Genomic DNA, 19,359 nt, shown 5'->3' on the forward strand with positions numbered 1-19,359 from the left:
GACATGACTGAGGAGTTAACTAGGCCACCAGGGACATGACTGGGGGGGTTAACTAGGCCACCAGGGACATGACTGAGGAGTTAACTAGGCTACCAGGGACATGACTGAGGGGTTACCTAGGCCACCAGGGACATGACTGAGGAGTTAACTAGGCCACCAGGGACATGACTGAGGAGTTAACTAGGCTACCAGGGACATGACTGAGGAGTTAACTAGGCTACCAGGGACATGACTGAGGAGTTAACTAGGCCACCAGGGACATGACTGAGGAGTTAACTAGGCTACCAGGGACATGACTGGGGGGGTTAACTAGGCCACCAGGGACATGACTGGGGGGGGGGGTTAACTAGGCCACCAGGGACATGACTGGGGGGTTAACTAGGCCACCAGGGACATGACTGAGGAGTTAACTAGGCTACCAGGGACATGACTGAGGGGTTAACTAGGCCACCAGGGACATGACTGAGGAGTTAACTAGGCCACCAGGGACATGACTGAGGAGTTAACTAGGCTACCAGGGACATGACTGAGGAGTTAACTAGGCTACCAGGGACATGACTGGGGGGTTAACTAGGCCACCAGGGACATGACTGAGGAGTTAACTAGGCCACCAGGGACATGACTGGGGAGTTAACTAGGCTACCAGGGACATGACTGAGGAGTTAACTAGGCTACCAGGGACATGACTGAGGGGTTAACTAGGCCACCAGGGACATGACTGAGGAGTTAACTAGGCTACCAGGGACATGACTGAGGAGTTAACTAGACCACCAGGGACATGACTGAGGAGTTAACTAGGCCACCAGGGACATGACTGAGGAGTTAACTAGGCCACCAGGGACATGACTGAGGAGTTAACTAGGCCACCAGGGACATCACTGAGGAGTTAACTAGGCCACCAGGGACATGACTGAGGAGTTAACTAGGCCACCAGGGACATGACTGAGGAGTTAACTAGGCCACCAGGAACATGACTGGGGGGGTTAACTAGGCCAACAGGGACATGACTGGGGGGGTTAACTAGGCCACCAGGGACATGACTGAGGGGTTAACTAGGCCACCAGGGACATGACTGAGGAGTTAACTAGGCAAACAAGGGACATGACTGAGGAGTTAACTAGGCTACCAGGGACATGACTGGGGGGGTTAACAAGGCCACCAGGGACATGACTGAGGAGTTAACTAGGCCACCAGGGACATGACTGAGGAGTTAACGAAGCCACCAGGGACATGACTGAGGAGTTAACTAGGCCACCAGGGACATGACTGACTAGTTAACTAGGCCACCAGGGACATGACTGAGGAGTTAACTAGGCCACCAGGGACATGACCGAGGAGTTAACTAGGCCACCAGGGACATGACTGGGGGGGTTAACTAGGCCATCAGGGACATGACTGGGGGGGTTAACTAGGCCACCAGGGACATGACTGAGGGGTTAACTAGGCCACCAGGGACATGACTGAGGAGTTAACTAGGCTACCGGGGACATGACTGAGGAGTTAACTAGGCCACCAGGGACATGACTGAGGAGTTAACTAGGCCACCAGGGACATGACTGAGGAGTTAACTAGGCCACCAGGGACATGACTGAGGAGTTAACTAGGCCACCAGGGACATCACTGAGGAGTTAACTAGGCCACCAGGGACATGACTGAGGAGTTAACTAGGCCACCAGGGACATGACTGAGGAGTTAACTAGGCCACCAGGAACATGACTGGGGGGGTTAACTAGGCCAACAGGGACATGACTGGGGGGGTTAACTAGGCCACCAGGGACATGACTGAGGGGTTAACTAGGCCACCAGGGACATGACTGAGGAGTTAACGAGGCCACCAGGGACATGACTGAGGAGTTAACTAGGCCACCAGGGACATGACTGACTAGTTAACTAGGCCACCAGGGACATGACTGAGGAGTTAACTAGGCCACCAGGGACATGACCGAGGAGTTAACTAGGCCACCAGGGACATGACTGGGGGGGTTAACTAGGCCATCAGGGACATGACTGGGGGGGTTAACTAGGCCACCAGGGACATGACTGAGGAGTTAACTAGGCCACCAGGGACATGACTGAGGAGTTAACTAGGCTACCAGGGACATGACTGAGGAGTTAACTAGGCCACCAGGGACATGACTGAGGAGTTAACTAGGCCACCAGGGACATGACTGGGGGGGTTAACTAGGCCACCAGGGACATGACTGGGGGGGTTAACTAGGCCACCAGGGACATGACTGAGGAGTTAACTAGGCCACCAGGGACATGACTGAGGGGTTAACTAGGCCACCAGGGACATGACTGAGGAGTTAACTAGGCTACCAGGGACATGACTGAGGAGTTAACTAGGCAAACAAGGGACATGACTGAGTAGTTAACTAGGCTACCAGGGACATGACTGGGGGGGTTAACTAGGCCACCAGGGACATGACTGAGGAGTTAACTAGGCCACCAGGGACATGACTGAGGAGTTAACTAGGCTACCAGGGACATGACTGAGGAGTTAACTAGGCAAACAAGGGACATGACTGAGTAGTTAACTAGGCTACCAGGGACATGACTGGGGGGGTTAACTAGGCCACCAGGGACATGACTGAGGAGTTAACTAGGCCACCAGGGACATGACTGAGGAGTTAACTAGGCTACCAGGGACATGACTGGGGGGGGTAACTAGGCCACCAGGGACATGACTGAGGAGTTAACTAGGCCACCAGGGACATGACTGAGGAGTTAACTAGGCCACCAGGGACATGACTGAGGAGTTAACTAGGCTACCAGGGACATGACTGGGGGGGGTTAACTAGGCTACCAGGGACATGGCTGGGGGGGTTAACTAGGCTACCAGGGGCATCACTAAGGATTCAAATCAGGTACAAGGGGCATCACAGAGGGTTAACTACAATAGCAGGGGCATTAGGGGAACAATACTTTGCCTTGTTCGGGTGCTGCAAACCCCCGCTACTAACTGCCGCGCACGGTATAACATTGAGTGCGGCCCTCGAATGATTTTATTAAGGCCCGACCGGCCCTCGACATGGAAAAGGTTCCCCACCCCTGGTATAGAGCATAACAGGCACCCGGTTACTTGGTAAACTGGATACTGGCTTAACAGCTTCCACAGAAATTCACCCACAATCCACGCTTCTATATTCTCCCCTCTCTACCTATTTCTCTCTCTGCTTATGGTTGATCACTTTCTCCTGCCCATTGACATTACTGTAATCCAACATGGCAGCCACCATGTTTAGCGAATTTGGTCAAGGAATGGCTGTGAATTCACTTTGTTTCGCTAGATTTGCTTCACCCATCTCTAGTGGAAACCATGAGTTTTATAACACTATGATAAAGTGTGCAAATTTGACCAATAATGGCAATATCTATAGATCTTGTGGGAACTACAGACAAGAAACGGTACGTTTGCTGATACTGACATAAATGACAAAAATAGACCATACAAGAAAAAATAAAAACAAATCCAGATTAAAGGGAGCTTCCTCTATTCATCATATTTAATATAGTAACGGAACGTACAGTCCGTTAAAATGCAAGATAAAATAAATTTATAAAATTAAAAAAATTGAAAAGAAAACTGTTTGCACACCGGAATGTGTAATGGAGACGGAGTCGTGTTTACAGTCTGCGGCATTCACAGAGCGGAGCGACTGTCCATAATAACAATAGTAAGAGATCCCCAGTTACATTAGCCTCACAATGGTGACTACATTATCATTCATTAAGCTGGTAATTTATCTCACACCAGCTACAGCTCACAGGACAGGGGGTTGGGGGAAAAATAAAACAAACAAAAACTTAGAATTTGGAATTTAGCCACCTTTCACCAAGCCGTTCATTCTCCATCTTCACCATTTTGCACTGTGCCACAACTAGCTGGTTGCTAACAGACATAGCAGCAGTATTTTCAGCTTACAGTTTTAACATTTTAATCTCCTTCTTTAGGACATTTACATCCGATTCCAAACTCCCTTTCTGCTCCTTCATACCGCCATACAACTGATCCAAAGATTTAACTTGGTTGTGTAAAATATTATTTTGCTCCTTCAGCCTTGAATACTGTTCTGCTATCCAGTAGGCAGCAAAAACTAGAGCGCGTTCTCCATCAAATGTTTGCTTATTTCTTGACCATAACTGCTTCAGTCACCAAACCTTTCGCCTGTTACCATAGATCTGCAGATTCCTCCATAACATTTACAAGCGACTTAGTAGCCTTGACTTTAGTGATTCTACTCAAGAAGCCTCCATGTTACATTCTACACAGCAAAAAACGAACCAAAATAATTTCAGACAGTTTTTACACTCACAAATTTACCCTCAACTGCGCTCCAACCTCCTGCCTGAGCTCGCCAAATTATGTAAGAATTATTATGTATAGATAAATACCTAGATAATATATATACACCACCCTCTTACTGGGTCTAGGTTCGAGATTTGGCCAGTAAATGAAATACAGGCGTGAGTGTAAAATAAATCGTGTATTGTACGGAATATTGCTTTTATAGTTGTTATTAGATAGGAATATATAGGAAATATTGTCTTTATAGTTTTTTTATTAGATTTATATCAAGGGATAAAGGAAGCAGACGGAAATAATAATTACAATAACACAAAACAATATAAACAATCATGAACATTAACTAGGGATGGTCCGAACCCGCCGAGGTTCGGGTTCGGCAGAACCCGAACGCTCGGTATCGGATTCCCGCTGTCTGCCCGCTCCGTGCAGCGGGCGGATACAGCGGGAGGACCGCCTGGAAAACTGGGATACAGCCTATGGCTATGGCTGTATCCCAGTTTTCCAGGCGTTCCTCCCGCTGGATCCGCCCGCTGCACGGAGCGGGCAGACAGCGGTAATCATTGCGGAGGGTTCGGGTTTGTCCGAACCCCGTCTAACATTAACCCATATTAAAATATTAAAACAACAACTATAAATAACTAATGGAGAAACATGGATTTGTTTCGATTTCATGGTTACCAAACACAAATGGACAGTAACACAAGTTTTATGTTTTGTTGTCAGTCTTCCCTAGTCTTCAACTCCCATCTCTTCCATATTCTCTTCCTGACTGTCCACCAATGAGCCATGCTTTTTCTTTATACCAACCATGCTCCTTTGTTTTCCACCCCATCACGTAGACATCATGTCTCACTACATCAAAAAACTCTCTTGACCATCACAATGACAAATTATCAGTTGGTATCAGATTATCTTGCATATGTAAGCAATATACCAAAGAAATCAAGTGACCTATTGATGCGACAATCCAGACATACAATACACGTGATCCTCCATTTATAATTCTCATAAATGAATATTATACTTTATATTATATATCAAATATGGCATACTACAATATATTCATTTTATAAGGTCAATTTCTTATAATAGTGTATACCAATAGCAAAAGTCCATGTATCCCTATGACCGGTTTTCATAGAGCAAGAGATAGAGGGGCTTAGTTTGTGTCTGTTACTGTAGTGACATGTATATCCACTAAACATACATAAAACCATTTACTGTGTAACTGATTGCAGCCGAACCATTTGATTTGTGAATCAATATTCATTTTCAGTAATATATTAGTGGCTAATTTTTTTTTTTTTTTTTTTTTTTTGCTAGTTCAAGCACAATTCTCTGAGTTAATGTCAATTTAAACCATGTTGGTTATAGCTCTTTGCAGTAGTAATTTTATCTTTAATTTCTGGTTCCACAAATCTCACTCAAGATTTCAGAACATGCACCAAACGATGGTTTACAATATTGTCCATAGCTTTGTGAACTAGCAATTTATAGATGATAACTAGTGTTAATCATTTCTTTAAAGGAAGCCATCTCTTCCTTGTCCTTTCACATGCCAGTGAATGTGGAAAGTCAGATTATGACAACAGGTATTTGTTTACCTCCTCTACATCGCCTCAATAGACATTCCCCCCAGCTCCTTTGTTATGTATAATCTGAGGTATAGTTATGCTAATAGCAAAGTGAACTCACATTCTTCTTTGTCAAATGTTAATGCCTCCTGAGTGTAGATAGTTACACCCGACCTCTGGTATCTCAGAGTCAGAGAACTGTAGTTTCATTTCTCTCTTCCTCTGTCAGCCATGGCATCTTCTTTCAGAGACCAGCTGGACTGTTCCATCTGTCTGGTCACTTATACAGATCCTGTAATGCTGAGATGTGGCCACAACTTCTGCCGGCTCTGTATTGGTCGTGTGCTGGATACACAGGAGGGGTCTGGATTTTATTCCTGTCCTGAATGTAGAGAAAAGTTTCAGGAGCGGCCTGCACTGATGAGGAACATCATTCTGTGTAATCTAATGGAGAATATACTGCTGACTCCTCCAACACCGACAGAAACCGGGATCTGCTGCACTTACTGTGTGGACTCTGCTGTACCTGCTGTGAGATCCTGTCTGCACTGTGAGGCTTCTCTATGTGATAAACACCTGAGAGCTCACAGCAAGTCACCAGAACACGTCTTATCTGAGCCCAGCACTTCCCTGGAGAAGAGGAAATGTTCTGTCCATAAGAAGATCCTGGAATATTACTGCACTGAGGACGCTGCTTGTATCTGTGTGTCCTGCAGATTGGATGGAGAACATCAGGGACACCAGGTGGAGATGCTGGATGAGGCCTCTGAGAAAAAGAAGAAGAAACTGAGAAATGTTCTTCAGAAACTGATGACAAAGAGAGATGAGACTAAGGAAAGAGTCCAGAGTGTGGAGGAGCGCAGGAGAAAAGCTCAAGAAAAAGCAGAAGGAGAAGCCGAGAGAGTCACTGTACTTTTTACAAACATCAGGAGACGGCTGGATGACCTGGAGAAGAGGATCCTGAGCGAAATCTCCAGGGAAGAAGATAAGATGTCACTGTTGTTCTCTGCTCTGATCCAGCAGCTGGAAATAAAGAAGGACGAGCTGTCCAGGAAGATGAGACACATTGAGGAGCTGTGTAACATGGCGGATCCACTGACTGTCTTTCTGGAACCAAACACAGGTGACTTGTGTGATCCTGAGGAGGGGGGAGGTGATGAGGACACAGGGGGACATGATAGACAGCCCCATGATGTAGATGTTCTGGATGTGACCGTAATCTCAGACACATTCCGCACATTATGTGACATAATATCAGGTATAAGGAGCCGGATTTATGGGGAAGGTCCTGCAGACATATTACTGGATATAAACACAGCTGGGGATTATATCCTTATATCAGACGACCTGAAGACTGCAACCTGGACAGAAGAGAAGCAGAATCATCCAGAAACAGCAGAGAGATTCCAGGACTATGATCAAGTGATGAGCAGCAGGAGATTCTCCTCAGGGCGACATTACTGGGATGTGGAGATCAGTAGAACAGATGAGTGGATGGTGGGGATGTGTTATCCCAGTATAGACAGGAGGGGGCGTCAGTCAGGCATTGGATATAATAACAAGTCCTGGGGTGTGAGGAAGCGTTATAATCAGTATATAGTGACACATGACAATAAATATATCTGGTTACCTGATAATATCTCCAGTGATAGATTCAGGATCTGTCTGGATTATGAGGCCGGGCAGCTGTCCTTTTATGAGCTGTGTGACCCCATCAGACACTTACACACCTTCACCGCCACCTTCACCGAGCCCCTTCATGCTGTATTATATGTATGGGATGGTTCTATAAATATATTAAGGGGAGGCAGCAACTGGGAGATAGTTTAGCTCTATTATAGCACCTAATGACCCTATGCCCCTTTTCAAATCCCCCCTCCCCGGGATTTAACATATAGATGATACCTCAAAGACTTCACAATTTTATTACCCTCTTCCTTCCTGATATAACGCTCTGTTATATAATCTGTTTGCCTTCATTTTACCATATCATGTATTGCAATGTATAGTGATGAGTGAATCTCTTGAACATTTGGGTTTGTCTGAACCAGGACGCTCATCATTTGACTCCCAGTGTCTGGAGAAGATGGATGTAGCCCTAGGAAGTCCTGGGAGTTCCTGTCACCCCTAGGACCGCATCCAGTTTCTCCAGACCACAGGAGTCAAATGTCGAGCATCCTAGTTATGACAAACCTGAATGTTCAGGAAAAAACAGCAACATAAAAAAATCATGTGATTGTGTAATTCTGGGAGGGTTTTGTTTTTACTCTGTGGTAAAATATCTCTTATACCTTTATTCTGCTGGTCGCTACAATTACAGCTATACCAAATGTTTATGCCAAACTAAATAAAAAATGTTTTGTATCATCCTGTTTTCACCTCAGTATTTATTGTCTATGCTGCTGTGCGTGGGGATATAGTTTGAAGGGTGAATTTTTACCGATATATTTGTGAAGTATATGTGACTTTTATACATGACAGAGGTTCTCAATGTTTTGTTGCCACTATCATCTATAATAGACGTACTGGTTGGGGCATCCTCTATTATAGAAATTAAATATAGCCTGGGCCTTTGATATTTACCTCCATTGCATTGCTAAATTGGTCCAAATTAGAAATTAGAGAAATGTTCATCATGAAACATAAAAAAAATAAAGGGTCAGAGCAAGAAAACACTCTAAGGCCACGTTCACACAATGTATTTTTTTCACTAACTAATGGCCTTTGTTGCAGGATTGCAACAATAGCCGCTATTTAGTGAAAAATCAAATAATATTGTTTATTATGGAATCCCATCCAGAGTGTATACACACAGAATACACTCTGGTTGGAATTCCATGCCTCCGCCCTCAAAACTGACATGCCAATTTTGTGTGTTGCACAAAATTGACAGTGCAGACAAGGTAAAGTGTGGCTCCGGACGCACTTTACATTGTCTGCAATGGTTAATTGGAATGCAGGCGCACCCGAATGTGCACGCATCCCAATTCAAAAGACATGAAGTTCATCCGGCCAGGTTGAACTTCACAGACAGCGGCCATTCTGTGACACGGCCGTTTTACAGAATGACCGCTGTCTTACAGCATGTGAATGTGGCCTAAGGAAGTAAAACAGGTGAAACTCCACTAGGAATCCCACCTACCTCAGTGTGAGAGGGTCAGAGCAAGAAAACACGCTACGGGTCCTATTACACTGGCCGACTATGGCCCAATCATTTTAGTAAATGAGCACTGATCTGCTAGATTGGCCGTCATTTACTGCACCTATTAGACGGCCCGATAATCGGGCAGGAAGGGCTGCATGGACATCGTTAGGGATGTCCATACAGCCCTTGCCCAAACACCTGATACCTTACCTCTTCCCGCTCCCAGTCTTCACTTCTGTGCTCCATTGCTTCCTAGTCTCAGCTGACAGGCCACACAGCCAATAACAGGCCGGACCGTGGCGGCCTGTGATTGGCTGATTGGCTGCTCAGATGCTGCTGCCGCCGGGAACTAGAAGCTGCGGAGCACAGGAGAGAAGACTGGGAGTGGGGATAGGTAAGGTATCAGGTATTTGGGCAATCGTCAGCCGTGGGGTGCGCATTGCTATTCCACACAGCGATGTGCGGTCGATGCCCGGCGGTTTTAGGTCCAAACCTAAACCAACGATCAGACAATGATTGTTTCATCAGCTGATCGGTGTCTCTATTACACGGAGCTATAATCGGCCAACTATCGATCTGTGTAATAGGGCCCTAAGACTGATTCATATTATGTTATAGGGGTCACATTCTCACAGTCTTGTGTACTTTTTTTCACCAATGCGGGATACAATTCACACTAATTGGCTTCCAGTGGGTCTCACTTCACACTACAAAGGGCTTAAAGCTGGGAGTGCAGACAAGTGCGTATAGTCCTTTTAAGTACTCTGGTACGTAGACCAGACCTTTAGCTAAACAGGTCCTTAAATGCAGTAAGGCACTTGTGCAATGTATCTTTACTGGCCTTAAGATAGTGGATGTCTCTAAGTTACTGGCAGCATAGACCAGGTAAGTGGAACCCTTTTCGTTCTGAACTGCCTCTCCTGTGGTACCATGCAACCCAAAATAGTCTCTGGAGACTAGGTTTAAAGGTCTCCATACATAGGGGGAGATTTATCTAACATGGTGTAAAGTGAAACTGGCCCAGTTGCCCCTAGCAACCAATTAGATTCCACCTTTCATTCCTCACAGACTCTTTGGAAAATGAAAGGTGGAATCTGGTTGTTAGGGGCAACTGAGCCTGTTTCACTTAACACTATGGGGGAGATCTATCAAACATGGTGTAAAGTCGGCCAAACCTGCCACTTGAAATGTATTTGGCTGTCAATCTAAAGTGTATGGGGTTCTCCTGACTGTCCACCAACAGATGATGGCAGTGGAGATAAGGATTGGCCATGATGGAGAATCATAGACGAGCCCTTTGTTTCAAGAGAGAAAAGGCTTACCCATCCCCTCTCCATAGAAAACACAGAGACACGAACATTTCTGTGTTGGAAAGATAATTGATGGCTGAATGATCATTTGGCTGTCAGTTATTGAAGGGATATGGCTAGCTTAAGAGGGAGACCTGAGCTACTTTTGACGTCCTTTCACTATTCTCTCATCACACTACTCAGCCCAACACTACTCTTAACAAAAATTCCACATTCAATATTGTCTTTTATCCTGTTAGGGCATTGTTCTAAGGTGAGAACTCCCAATTTTAAGAGCTTTTTATGCATAGCTAGTGTATACATGAAGTCATTTTCTATGCTCTTAATATAAAATAATCCCAAAATGGCAGCAACATTCTCAGTACATAAATCATCCATATTTGGTTATTCTGCAGACCCAGATGCCTGTCTCTGGGCCCAGTAACTATCTCATAATTCCCAAATTGCCTTAGAGAGCTCCACATTAATTTATAACCATGCGGTCAGGTGCTCCATATTTTGCACATCCATCATGTGTGCAAAGAGAGTTCCTAACCTATTAATTTATATGCCATTCTGGGTTCAAGTGCAAATTAAACCATGTTATCCATAGCTCCATGCATTGGGAACAAGTAATTTAATTTACTAGAGGGTAATATAACTTTATGCTGATAGCTCCCTATACCCAGTGTCAGGGGCGTAACTAGAAATGGCTGGGCCCCATAGCAAACTTTCCAATGGGCCCCCCCTCCTGGCTGCTGGGGAGGAAATGGATGCATGGTTTCGGCACATGCATTGTCTGACTTTTTTTCTATGTGGTTTTTAACTGCTTAAAATATAAACAAGGTTGCACATTAAATATCTGCATACCAGACCTGACCAATACCACCATACTGTGACTGGATAACACCAACATACCACACATTAACAACACCGCCATACAGTGACTGGATAACATCGCCACACCAGACCTGAACAACACCGCCATACTATGTGTATATATATATATATATCACACACACACATACATACACATATATATATATCCAGCCTGCTACTGCATATATATATATATATATATATATATATATATATATATATATTTATCCAGCCTGTTACTGCACTTATATATATATATATATATATATATATATATATATATCCAGCCTGTTACTGCACATACTGTGTATGTATGTATATATATATATATATACACACAGCCTGTTACTGCACATACTTTGTATGTATGTATATATATAGATAGATATACACAAAGCCTGCTACTGCACATACTGTGTATATATATATATATATATATATATATATATATACAGCCTGCTACTGCACATGTCACAGGGCTGCTTTCTTTACAGACAGTGTGTGACTACAATTCCCAGTGTGATCTGTCTGTTTCCTTGGGTGGAGGGGAGAGGCTCAGACAGCAGACAGACCACATTGGGCGTTGTAGTCCTTTGTCACAGCACTGTACAAATAAAACCCCACACTTCTGCTTCTCTTTAAACACACACACACCTTATACTTACAGGAGGGGGAGGAAGGAGCTGTCACTGTCTCTGGGGAAGGTCCCGGCGGGAGAGGGCTAGGGCTGGGTCAGAGGGTCATCCAACCTCACAGGATGCTTCTCAGTACTGGCAGCTGACAGTCTCCTGGAGGAGGAGTCTCTGAGGGAGCAGCCATGCTTTATCTCCCCCTTCCCCTGGTTAGCTAGTGTCAGGACAAGCGTCCTGAACAGCTAACCAGGACACATCACACACACAGGGAGGGAGAGAAAGGGAGGGGGAGCGCACAGGCTTTATCTCCCTCTACACAGTCTGTGCCCTCAGACTTTGACTCCGCCCCCCTCCCCCACCGTAACTGTACGGCAGAGCAGAGAGGACCTGCGTACGTGCACTTACGTGGGGGAGGAGACAGTTCAGCTGTGGCTGGAAGCAGGAAGCAACATGAGAGGCGGGAGGCGGGGGCATGCATCCGGAGTTCAGATGCAGAGTGCAGACAGTTTCTCCCTGGGTGGTCTAACCGAGGAGAAACTGTCTGCACTCTGAGAGGAGACAAACAACTTGCTGGCCGGGCCTGGGCCCCTTGATGCGGCGGGCCCCATAGCAACCGCTACGGTTGCTAAAGCGGTAGTTCCGCCACTGCCCAGTGTTATGCATTAAATGTCGTGCTACAAAAAAAAAGCCAGTATTATCCATATATCGACTATACAAACAACATATAATATGAATATAGTGACCATGTTACCACCACCCTTTGGCTAAATACCATCAGTGCTGTTACTTATACATAGACTAACATTACTCCCTTCTTTGATCAGAGCCATCAACTTTTTGTTATCTTCCCCATTAGGCTCAGACCACTATGATGACTTCTTCTGGTCATGACTCATTTCTGCAGAATCTCCCCTTCCCATCTTCTAATGCTTCTAATTGTGATAATGTTCTGTGTTATTGCCTCTTATAGTACCCCCTACACAGTACTTATCCCCCAGTAGTGCCCCTACACAGTAGTTATCCCCAATAGTGCCCCTACACAGTACTTATCCCCCAATAGTGCCCCTACATAGTATTTATCCCCGCTCTAATTGTGTACCCTTATAGGAGCCTGTGGCCAGTAGGGCTTCTGTAGAGTAGGTAGATAGTTAATTAAGTCCCTAGAAGTGCCCCATGTTATAGTTACATCCACAAGTGCCCTTACACAGTAGTTAGCTCCAATAGTTATTAATCCAGATCATGCTCTACGTATTAAACCAGAATCCAGCTCCAAAACCTACCCCACCCCCATGAACCATTTGCATTAACTAAATAAATTAGGGGGTTAAAAAAAAGTACAACTTCAGAAGTTTACAAATAAGATAGTGCCTCCATAAAGCACATTTTGAGATGTGTACATTGTATCTTCTTATGTAACATTGTGTTTGGGAACAAATCAATGAAGAAACAAAGATGATATTAAACACAATAGGAAACTTGGTTACAAGGAAGTTGCTATCTTGCCAAAATAAACTTCACCAGGAAACACATTTAACCCTCTCATAGGGAAAATCAGGATGCATAACTAGAAGTGCACAGAATTTGTTGTCTAGACATATGGATTTTTTGAGATCCATATTAAATTCCGTAGTGCAGTAAGGCCCTCCCTTGGGGGTACTACTCGCTAACTCCCCTGCTAAGTAGACCTCAAGCAAGTTAACATTTAGTATGTAACAGCTCATTCACACTACAGAATCAGGGTGGAATTTTAAGTGGAGTCTGCGCCGCGGACCCTGCTTGAAGTTCCGCCTGTCCCATTGATTGAATTGGATGCCTCCCGTGCACTCCACCGTCTGCCCAAAGAATTGACATCCTTGAAGTTTCTGTCCAACTTCTGTAGTTTGCACACACCCTAAGATGGAGCCTAAGATGGCGGCGTCCTTGTTACAGAGCATCTGGGCGGAACTCCAAGCAGGGCAGGGATTGTAAGGCAGCAAAAAATTCACAGTGCTTTAACTCCGTCAAGGCTGGAACAAAGTTTTCACAATGCAACAGAGACAAATAGTATAGACTAAGGGGGGGCATTTATGAAGAGCGGCGTACTCGTACACCGGTCTTTACTAAGGCCCCACCCCCTTTTCTTTGGCGTGTATCTCTTAGTGAATCCGGGGGGCCGGAACCTGTTCCCGACATACCAAATCTACACCTGCTTCCAGCAGGTGTACACCTTCTCCCTGGCATACGCCTCGGGCGGACTTTTCATAAATGTCCCCCTAACAGTCTATGGAGATGTAGGGTTCCCCCTCTTTTGCGGTTAGCACACACTTGAAGATGGCTATCTCACAGCTGAAGTGTTGGTATTTTGTGACAGGCCCACAGCCTATCCTCTTTGTGACACCAGTAAAACTTGCAGCAAGCCTACTGGAGCATGGAAGAAAGTGAGAGGGTTTATGGAGAGGATTATGGTGGTAGTAGATTAAAGTCTGTAGGTGTTTAGACCTCTCCTGTGTATAGCACTGAGCTCTGTAATGAGGGGATAAACTGAGAGCTGAAGAATGAGAGTGTGCTGTTACCTGCAGGATGGCTGGGTCTTGTGGTGCTCTGCAGACGTACTCATGGACTTGTCGCGGTCTCAGGTGGGCACACAGACTTCCACTGGGAAAGTTTACTCTCTAGTACTTCCCTGTGATCTCTCTCACTTTTCTGGGGGCCTGCTCTAGAGGGTTTAGGGGGGATACACCTGTGTGGAAGGGGGTCGGTTGTGTGGACCTGTAGTTCCCTCGGGGCCAACCCCAAATACTGCTGTCTGCCAAGATGGCCCAAGATGGTGCTGACATATGGAGTTCCAAATATGGCCAAGGGCAGTATATGTCTGTGACTGCCCACTGGATAAATGTTCTTTTGGGCGGGGGGTGCAGCAGCAGCAACACGGAAAAGTCCCACCACTCTTGCCTCCTAGGTTCCTTTTGGGGCAATAAGCCTCCACCACCTCGTTCACTCATCAAGCAAGAACACATGCTGTCCCTGTGGCGTACCAATGCTGCCAAGCCCAGTGCTGTCAGGCTGTTCTTTACTTGCGCAGTCTGGGTGAACTCACCTGAGCACACTGCCTGGGTCAGTGGAGAAAGAGATATCAAAGTGGTTCACCCCTCGACATCTGCAAGTGGGCACTGTAGTGACAGATAACGAGAGGAACATTGTGTCGGCACTGCAGCAAGGAGGGTTGACACACATTCTTTGCTGTGCCTCATCGTGCAAAGGTTCCTCTGCTCCTTCCCAGGACTGAAGGAGCTGCTGAAGACTTCAGCCACTCATATGTGGCACAGAACACCCAACACCAGATGCAACTCAATCATTAATTCCAGGAAACTTGGCTGATCTGTGATGTGCCAACATGGTGGAACTCGGCCCTCCACATGTTGGATCGGCTGTACCAACAGAGATCGTCAGTCTCTGACTTTCTTGTCACGCATTCTGGTTTCACACAGAACTGACAGTTTTCAGGTCACTCATTGGCAGATTATGCGCAATGGCTTCCAATTGCTGGTACCATTTGAGGAAGCCACTCTGTTGGTCTGCCACAATAACTACATTGTCAACGGTGTCATCCCTCTGCCTCACGTCATGGTGATCCACTGAGGAATATCATCACAGAGGAGAGCAGTGCTACATTGTACCATGTGAACCTGAGCCCATAGATGGACAAATTGGTGGTGGAAGAGGAGGCATATGGCCAGGTGTTCCAAACACTTATGGGTGGAATCTCTGACCTGGAACCTCTGGAGCGAATAAAGGAAGATCTGTTGGAAGATCTTGGAATAGGACACCAGTGAGGAAAGGAGCACAATGAACCTTGTACATATGGCCACATGCTTGTTTGAGTGCTTGCAGGGTCGGACTGGGCCACCGGGGAGCCGGGGAAACCCCCGGTGGGCCCCTCCCCCTTTCTCCCCCCTGGTGGGCCCCTGAACAGGAGGCTCCCTGTTCAGCAGATCCAGGCCCAACATAAGCTTCTGCAGACTATGGCCCCTAGGATACTCCTGTCACCTACTAACTATCCTGGCAGGGGCCCCACGTGTCCCCCCTGTGTCCCCCCGAACGGTCTCTGAGAGGAGAAGCCCCGGCACTTCCTGCATACAGAGTGTCTATGGGCTTACTCTGTGCAGGGGGCGTGTCTTAGGGCAGCAGGAAGGCTCTGTGTGCTGCTATCTGTATGGACCAAGAAACAGTGCAGAGAGCAGGAAGTGCGGACACAGGAGGCAGCACAGAGAGAGGTGAGAGGATGGGTAATGTCATCTAATGGCCTCCAGCCGTCCTGCTGGCATCCAGAGTGCAGGGGCCTGTCCCCTCTACACTGTGCAAATGCCCCTTCCCCACAGCACAATAGCCACCTCCTCCCTCCAGCCCTGTACATATCCCCCCTCCCTCCAGTCCTGTATATATCCCTCCTCCCTCCAGCCCTGTACATATCCCCCCTCCCTCCAGTCCTGTATACATCCCCCTCCAGCCCTGTATATATCCCCCTACCTCCAGCCCTGTATATATCTCCCCCTACCTCCAGCCCTGTATATATCTCCCCCTACCTCCAGCCCTGTATATATCTCCCCCTACCTCCAGCCCTGTATATATCTCCCCCTACCTCCAGCCCTGTATATATCTCCCCTACCTCCAGCCCTGTATATATCCCCCTACCTCCAGCCCTGTATATATCCCCCCTACCTCCAGCCCTCTATATCCCCCTGCCCTCCAGCCCTGTATATATCCCCTCAGCCCTGTATATATCTACCCTCCCTCCAGCCCTGTATATATCCCCCCTCCCTCCAGCCCTGTATACATCCCCCCTACCTCCAGCCCTGTATATATCCCCACTCTCCTCCAGCCCTGTATATATCCCCTCTCCCTCCAGCCCTGTATATATCCCCTCTCCCCCAGCCCTGTATATATCCCCTCTCCTCCAGCCCTGTATATATCCCCCCTCCCTCCAGCCCTGTGTGTATCCCCTCTCCCCCCAGCCCTGTATATATCCCCCCTCCCTCCAGCCCTGTATATATCCCCCCCTCCCTCCAGCTCTGTATATATCCCCCCTCCCTCCAGCCCTGTATATATGCCCTCTCTCCCTCCAGCCCTGTATATATCCCCCATCCCTCCTGCCCTTTATATATGCCCCCTCCCCCCAACCCTTTATATATCCCCCCCCCAGCCCTGTATATATCCCCTCTCCCTCCAACCCTGTATATATCCCCTCTCCCTCCAGCCCTGTATATATCCCCACTCTCCTCCAGCCCTGTATATATCCCCCCTCTCCTCCAGCCCTGTATATATCCCCCATCCCTCCTGCCCTTTATATATGCCCCCTCCCCCCAACCCTTTATATATCCCCTCCCCCCCCCCCAGCCCTGTATATATCCCCTCTCCCTCCAGCCCTGTATATATCCCCTCTCCCTCCAGCCCTGTATATATCCCCACTCTCCTCCAGCCCTGTATATATCCCCCCTCTCCTCCAGCCCTGTATATATCCCCCATCCCTCCTGCCCTTTATATATGCCCCCTCCCCCCAACCCTTTATATATCCCCTCCCCCCCAGCCCTGTATATATCCCCTCTCCCTCCAGCCCTGTATATATCCCCTCTCCCTCCAGCCCTGTATATATCCCCACTCTCCTCCAGCCCTGTATATATCCCCACTCTCCTCCAGCCCTGTATATATCCCCACTCTCCTCCAGCCCTGTATATATCCCCCCTCTCCTCCAGCCCTGTATATATTCCCCCTCCTTTCAGCCCTGTATATATCCCCTCTCCCCCAGCCCTGTATATATCCCCCTCCCTCCAGCCCTGTATATATCCCTCCCTCCAGCCCTGTATATATCCCTCCCTCCAGCCCTGTATATATCCCCCTCCCTCCAGCCCTGTATATATCCCTCCCTCCAGCCCTGTATATATCCCTCCCTCCAGCCCTGTATATATCCCTCCTCCCTCCAGCCCTGTATATATCCCCTCTCCCCCCAGCCCTGTATATATCTCCTCCTTCCAGCCCTGTATATATCCCCCTGTTATCGCTTATCTCATGGTGTATACTGTATATAGTGTTACCGCTTATGACTGGTCTCATGGTGTATACTGTACATATTGTTACTGGTTATCACTAATCCCATGCTATATATAGTGTTACCAGTTATCACTGATCTCATAGTATATACTGTGCTGATGGCTGGATCATTAGTCCGTCTGTTATGTTGTACGTAATGGGCTCAATACATTATAATGGAACCTATCAACTGCAATTGGTGCTGAGCCCGTCACTTGCAATATGACAGGTGAGCAATGATCCAGCCATTGTTGGGGGTCTCAGCACTGAAACCCTGGCTGATCAAACTTTTTACATGTCAGTCTGACAATGTTTTAATGACCACTATATGCCTTTCATGATGGACATTAGGCCTCACTCTCGCTTAAAGCCGCTGTACTAACGTAAAAGGTTTGTCACTGGTTAAATCCGTCTATGTAGGGTGGGCCCCTAGAGTCAGTTTCCCTGGTGGGCCCAAAGTACCCCAGTCCGACACTGAGTGCTTGTGCTCTGACACACGCATAAAGCATATTTGTAGAAGGGACGAGTACTGGCTGACCTCCTTGGTTGCCCCTTGTTTCCATCGGAAAATGCTGGACTTTTTCCCACCGTCAGACAAGAAGGCCAAAGTTAAACTGCACCGTGAGCTATTGTGCAGTCAGTTGTTTGAGGCGTACCAGCAAGAACCCCAGCCTGTGTCCCAAACAAGAAGTCAAAGGGACCCTGGGCACTCGACAATCACGACTGCTAGTGGAGGCGTAAGGTGCAGCACTAGCCACAGTAGCCAGTTAAGCCTCCAGTCACTCATGAGCGACTTTCTCAAGCTATTGGAGGAAGAAACCAGTCAGCCCCACGTTGAAATCTCCATCCTGCAGCAGCTGGGGAAAGTTGGGGAAAGCACCTGTACCTGTAATTGGACAGAACATAACATGTGACAAACAACAAGTAATCCCTTATACCTTCAGCTGTGCTTAGTACATTACATACATCAAGAAATAAAGTGACACCTAGTGGGGAAAACACATAACAACAACTCCTTCATCCCCTTGCGATACCTTACAGAGATACTCTACTCAGGTTTAATAAAACTTAGTGGAACCTGTACTGGGACATTACACATGGATACAGTCATAGGCTGTATCCATGTTTACCAGACAACCTTAGGGCTTTACCCAACTTCAGCAGCCCCAGCTAATCAAATGCCGAACACTCGGGTTCGGAGCACATAGGTTTAGCCCTTGTTAGTTTCTAGTTTCTGGTAACATATAATACAAGCAAGTAACCAAAGGCTTGTATGCTGTGAAAGCCCATAGTCTCAGTTCAGTGTTGTTAGACAAACTTGGGTCGAGAACGCATTGATCATGGTGCATGACTGCATTTGTTTTCAATACCCAGCACCCAAATCCGCTGTTTGGCGCCTGCACTAGAGAGTGAATAGGTTGGAAACAGTTGACTCTACGAATAACTGATTAGTCTGTTATGCTCGGAA

General features: G+C 46.9%; 1 protein-coding gene across 1 annotated transcript; it reads left to right on the forward strand.

Moving 5' to 3' along the window:
- The first annotated feature begins 6,102 nt into the window (after nucleotides 1–6,102).
- On the forward strand, nucleotides 6,103–7,904 carry LOC138788969 (E3 ubiquitin/ISG15 ligase TRIM25-like). Its single transcript, XM_069967420.1, has one exon. It carries the CDS (start codon nucleotides 6,115–6,117, stop codon nucleotides 7,711–7,713), a length of 1,599 nt encoding a protein of 532 aa, XP_069823521.1. The 5' UTR covers nucleotides 6,103–6,114; the 3' UTR covers nucleotides 7,714–7,904.
- Nucleotides 7,905–19,359: the final 11,455 nt, after the last annotated feature.

This window comes from Dendropsophus ebraccatus, chromosome 1 (assembly GCF_027789765.1).
Source record: "Dendropsophus ebraccatus isolate aDenEbr1 chromosome 1, aDenEbr1.pat, whole genome shotgun sequence".
Lineage (NCBI taxonomy): Eukaryota > Metazoa > Chordata > Amphibia > Anura > Hylidae > Dendropsophus > Dendropsophus ebraccatus.

Excerpts from the sequence above, each read along its gene's own strand:
- LOC138788969 (XM_069967420.1), top strand. The coding sequence starts at position 6,115 with ATGGCATCTTCTTTCAGAGACCAGCTGGACTGTTCCATCTGTCTGGTC.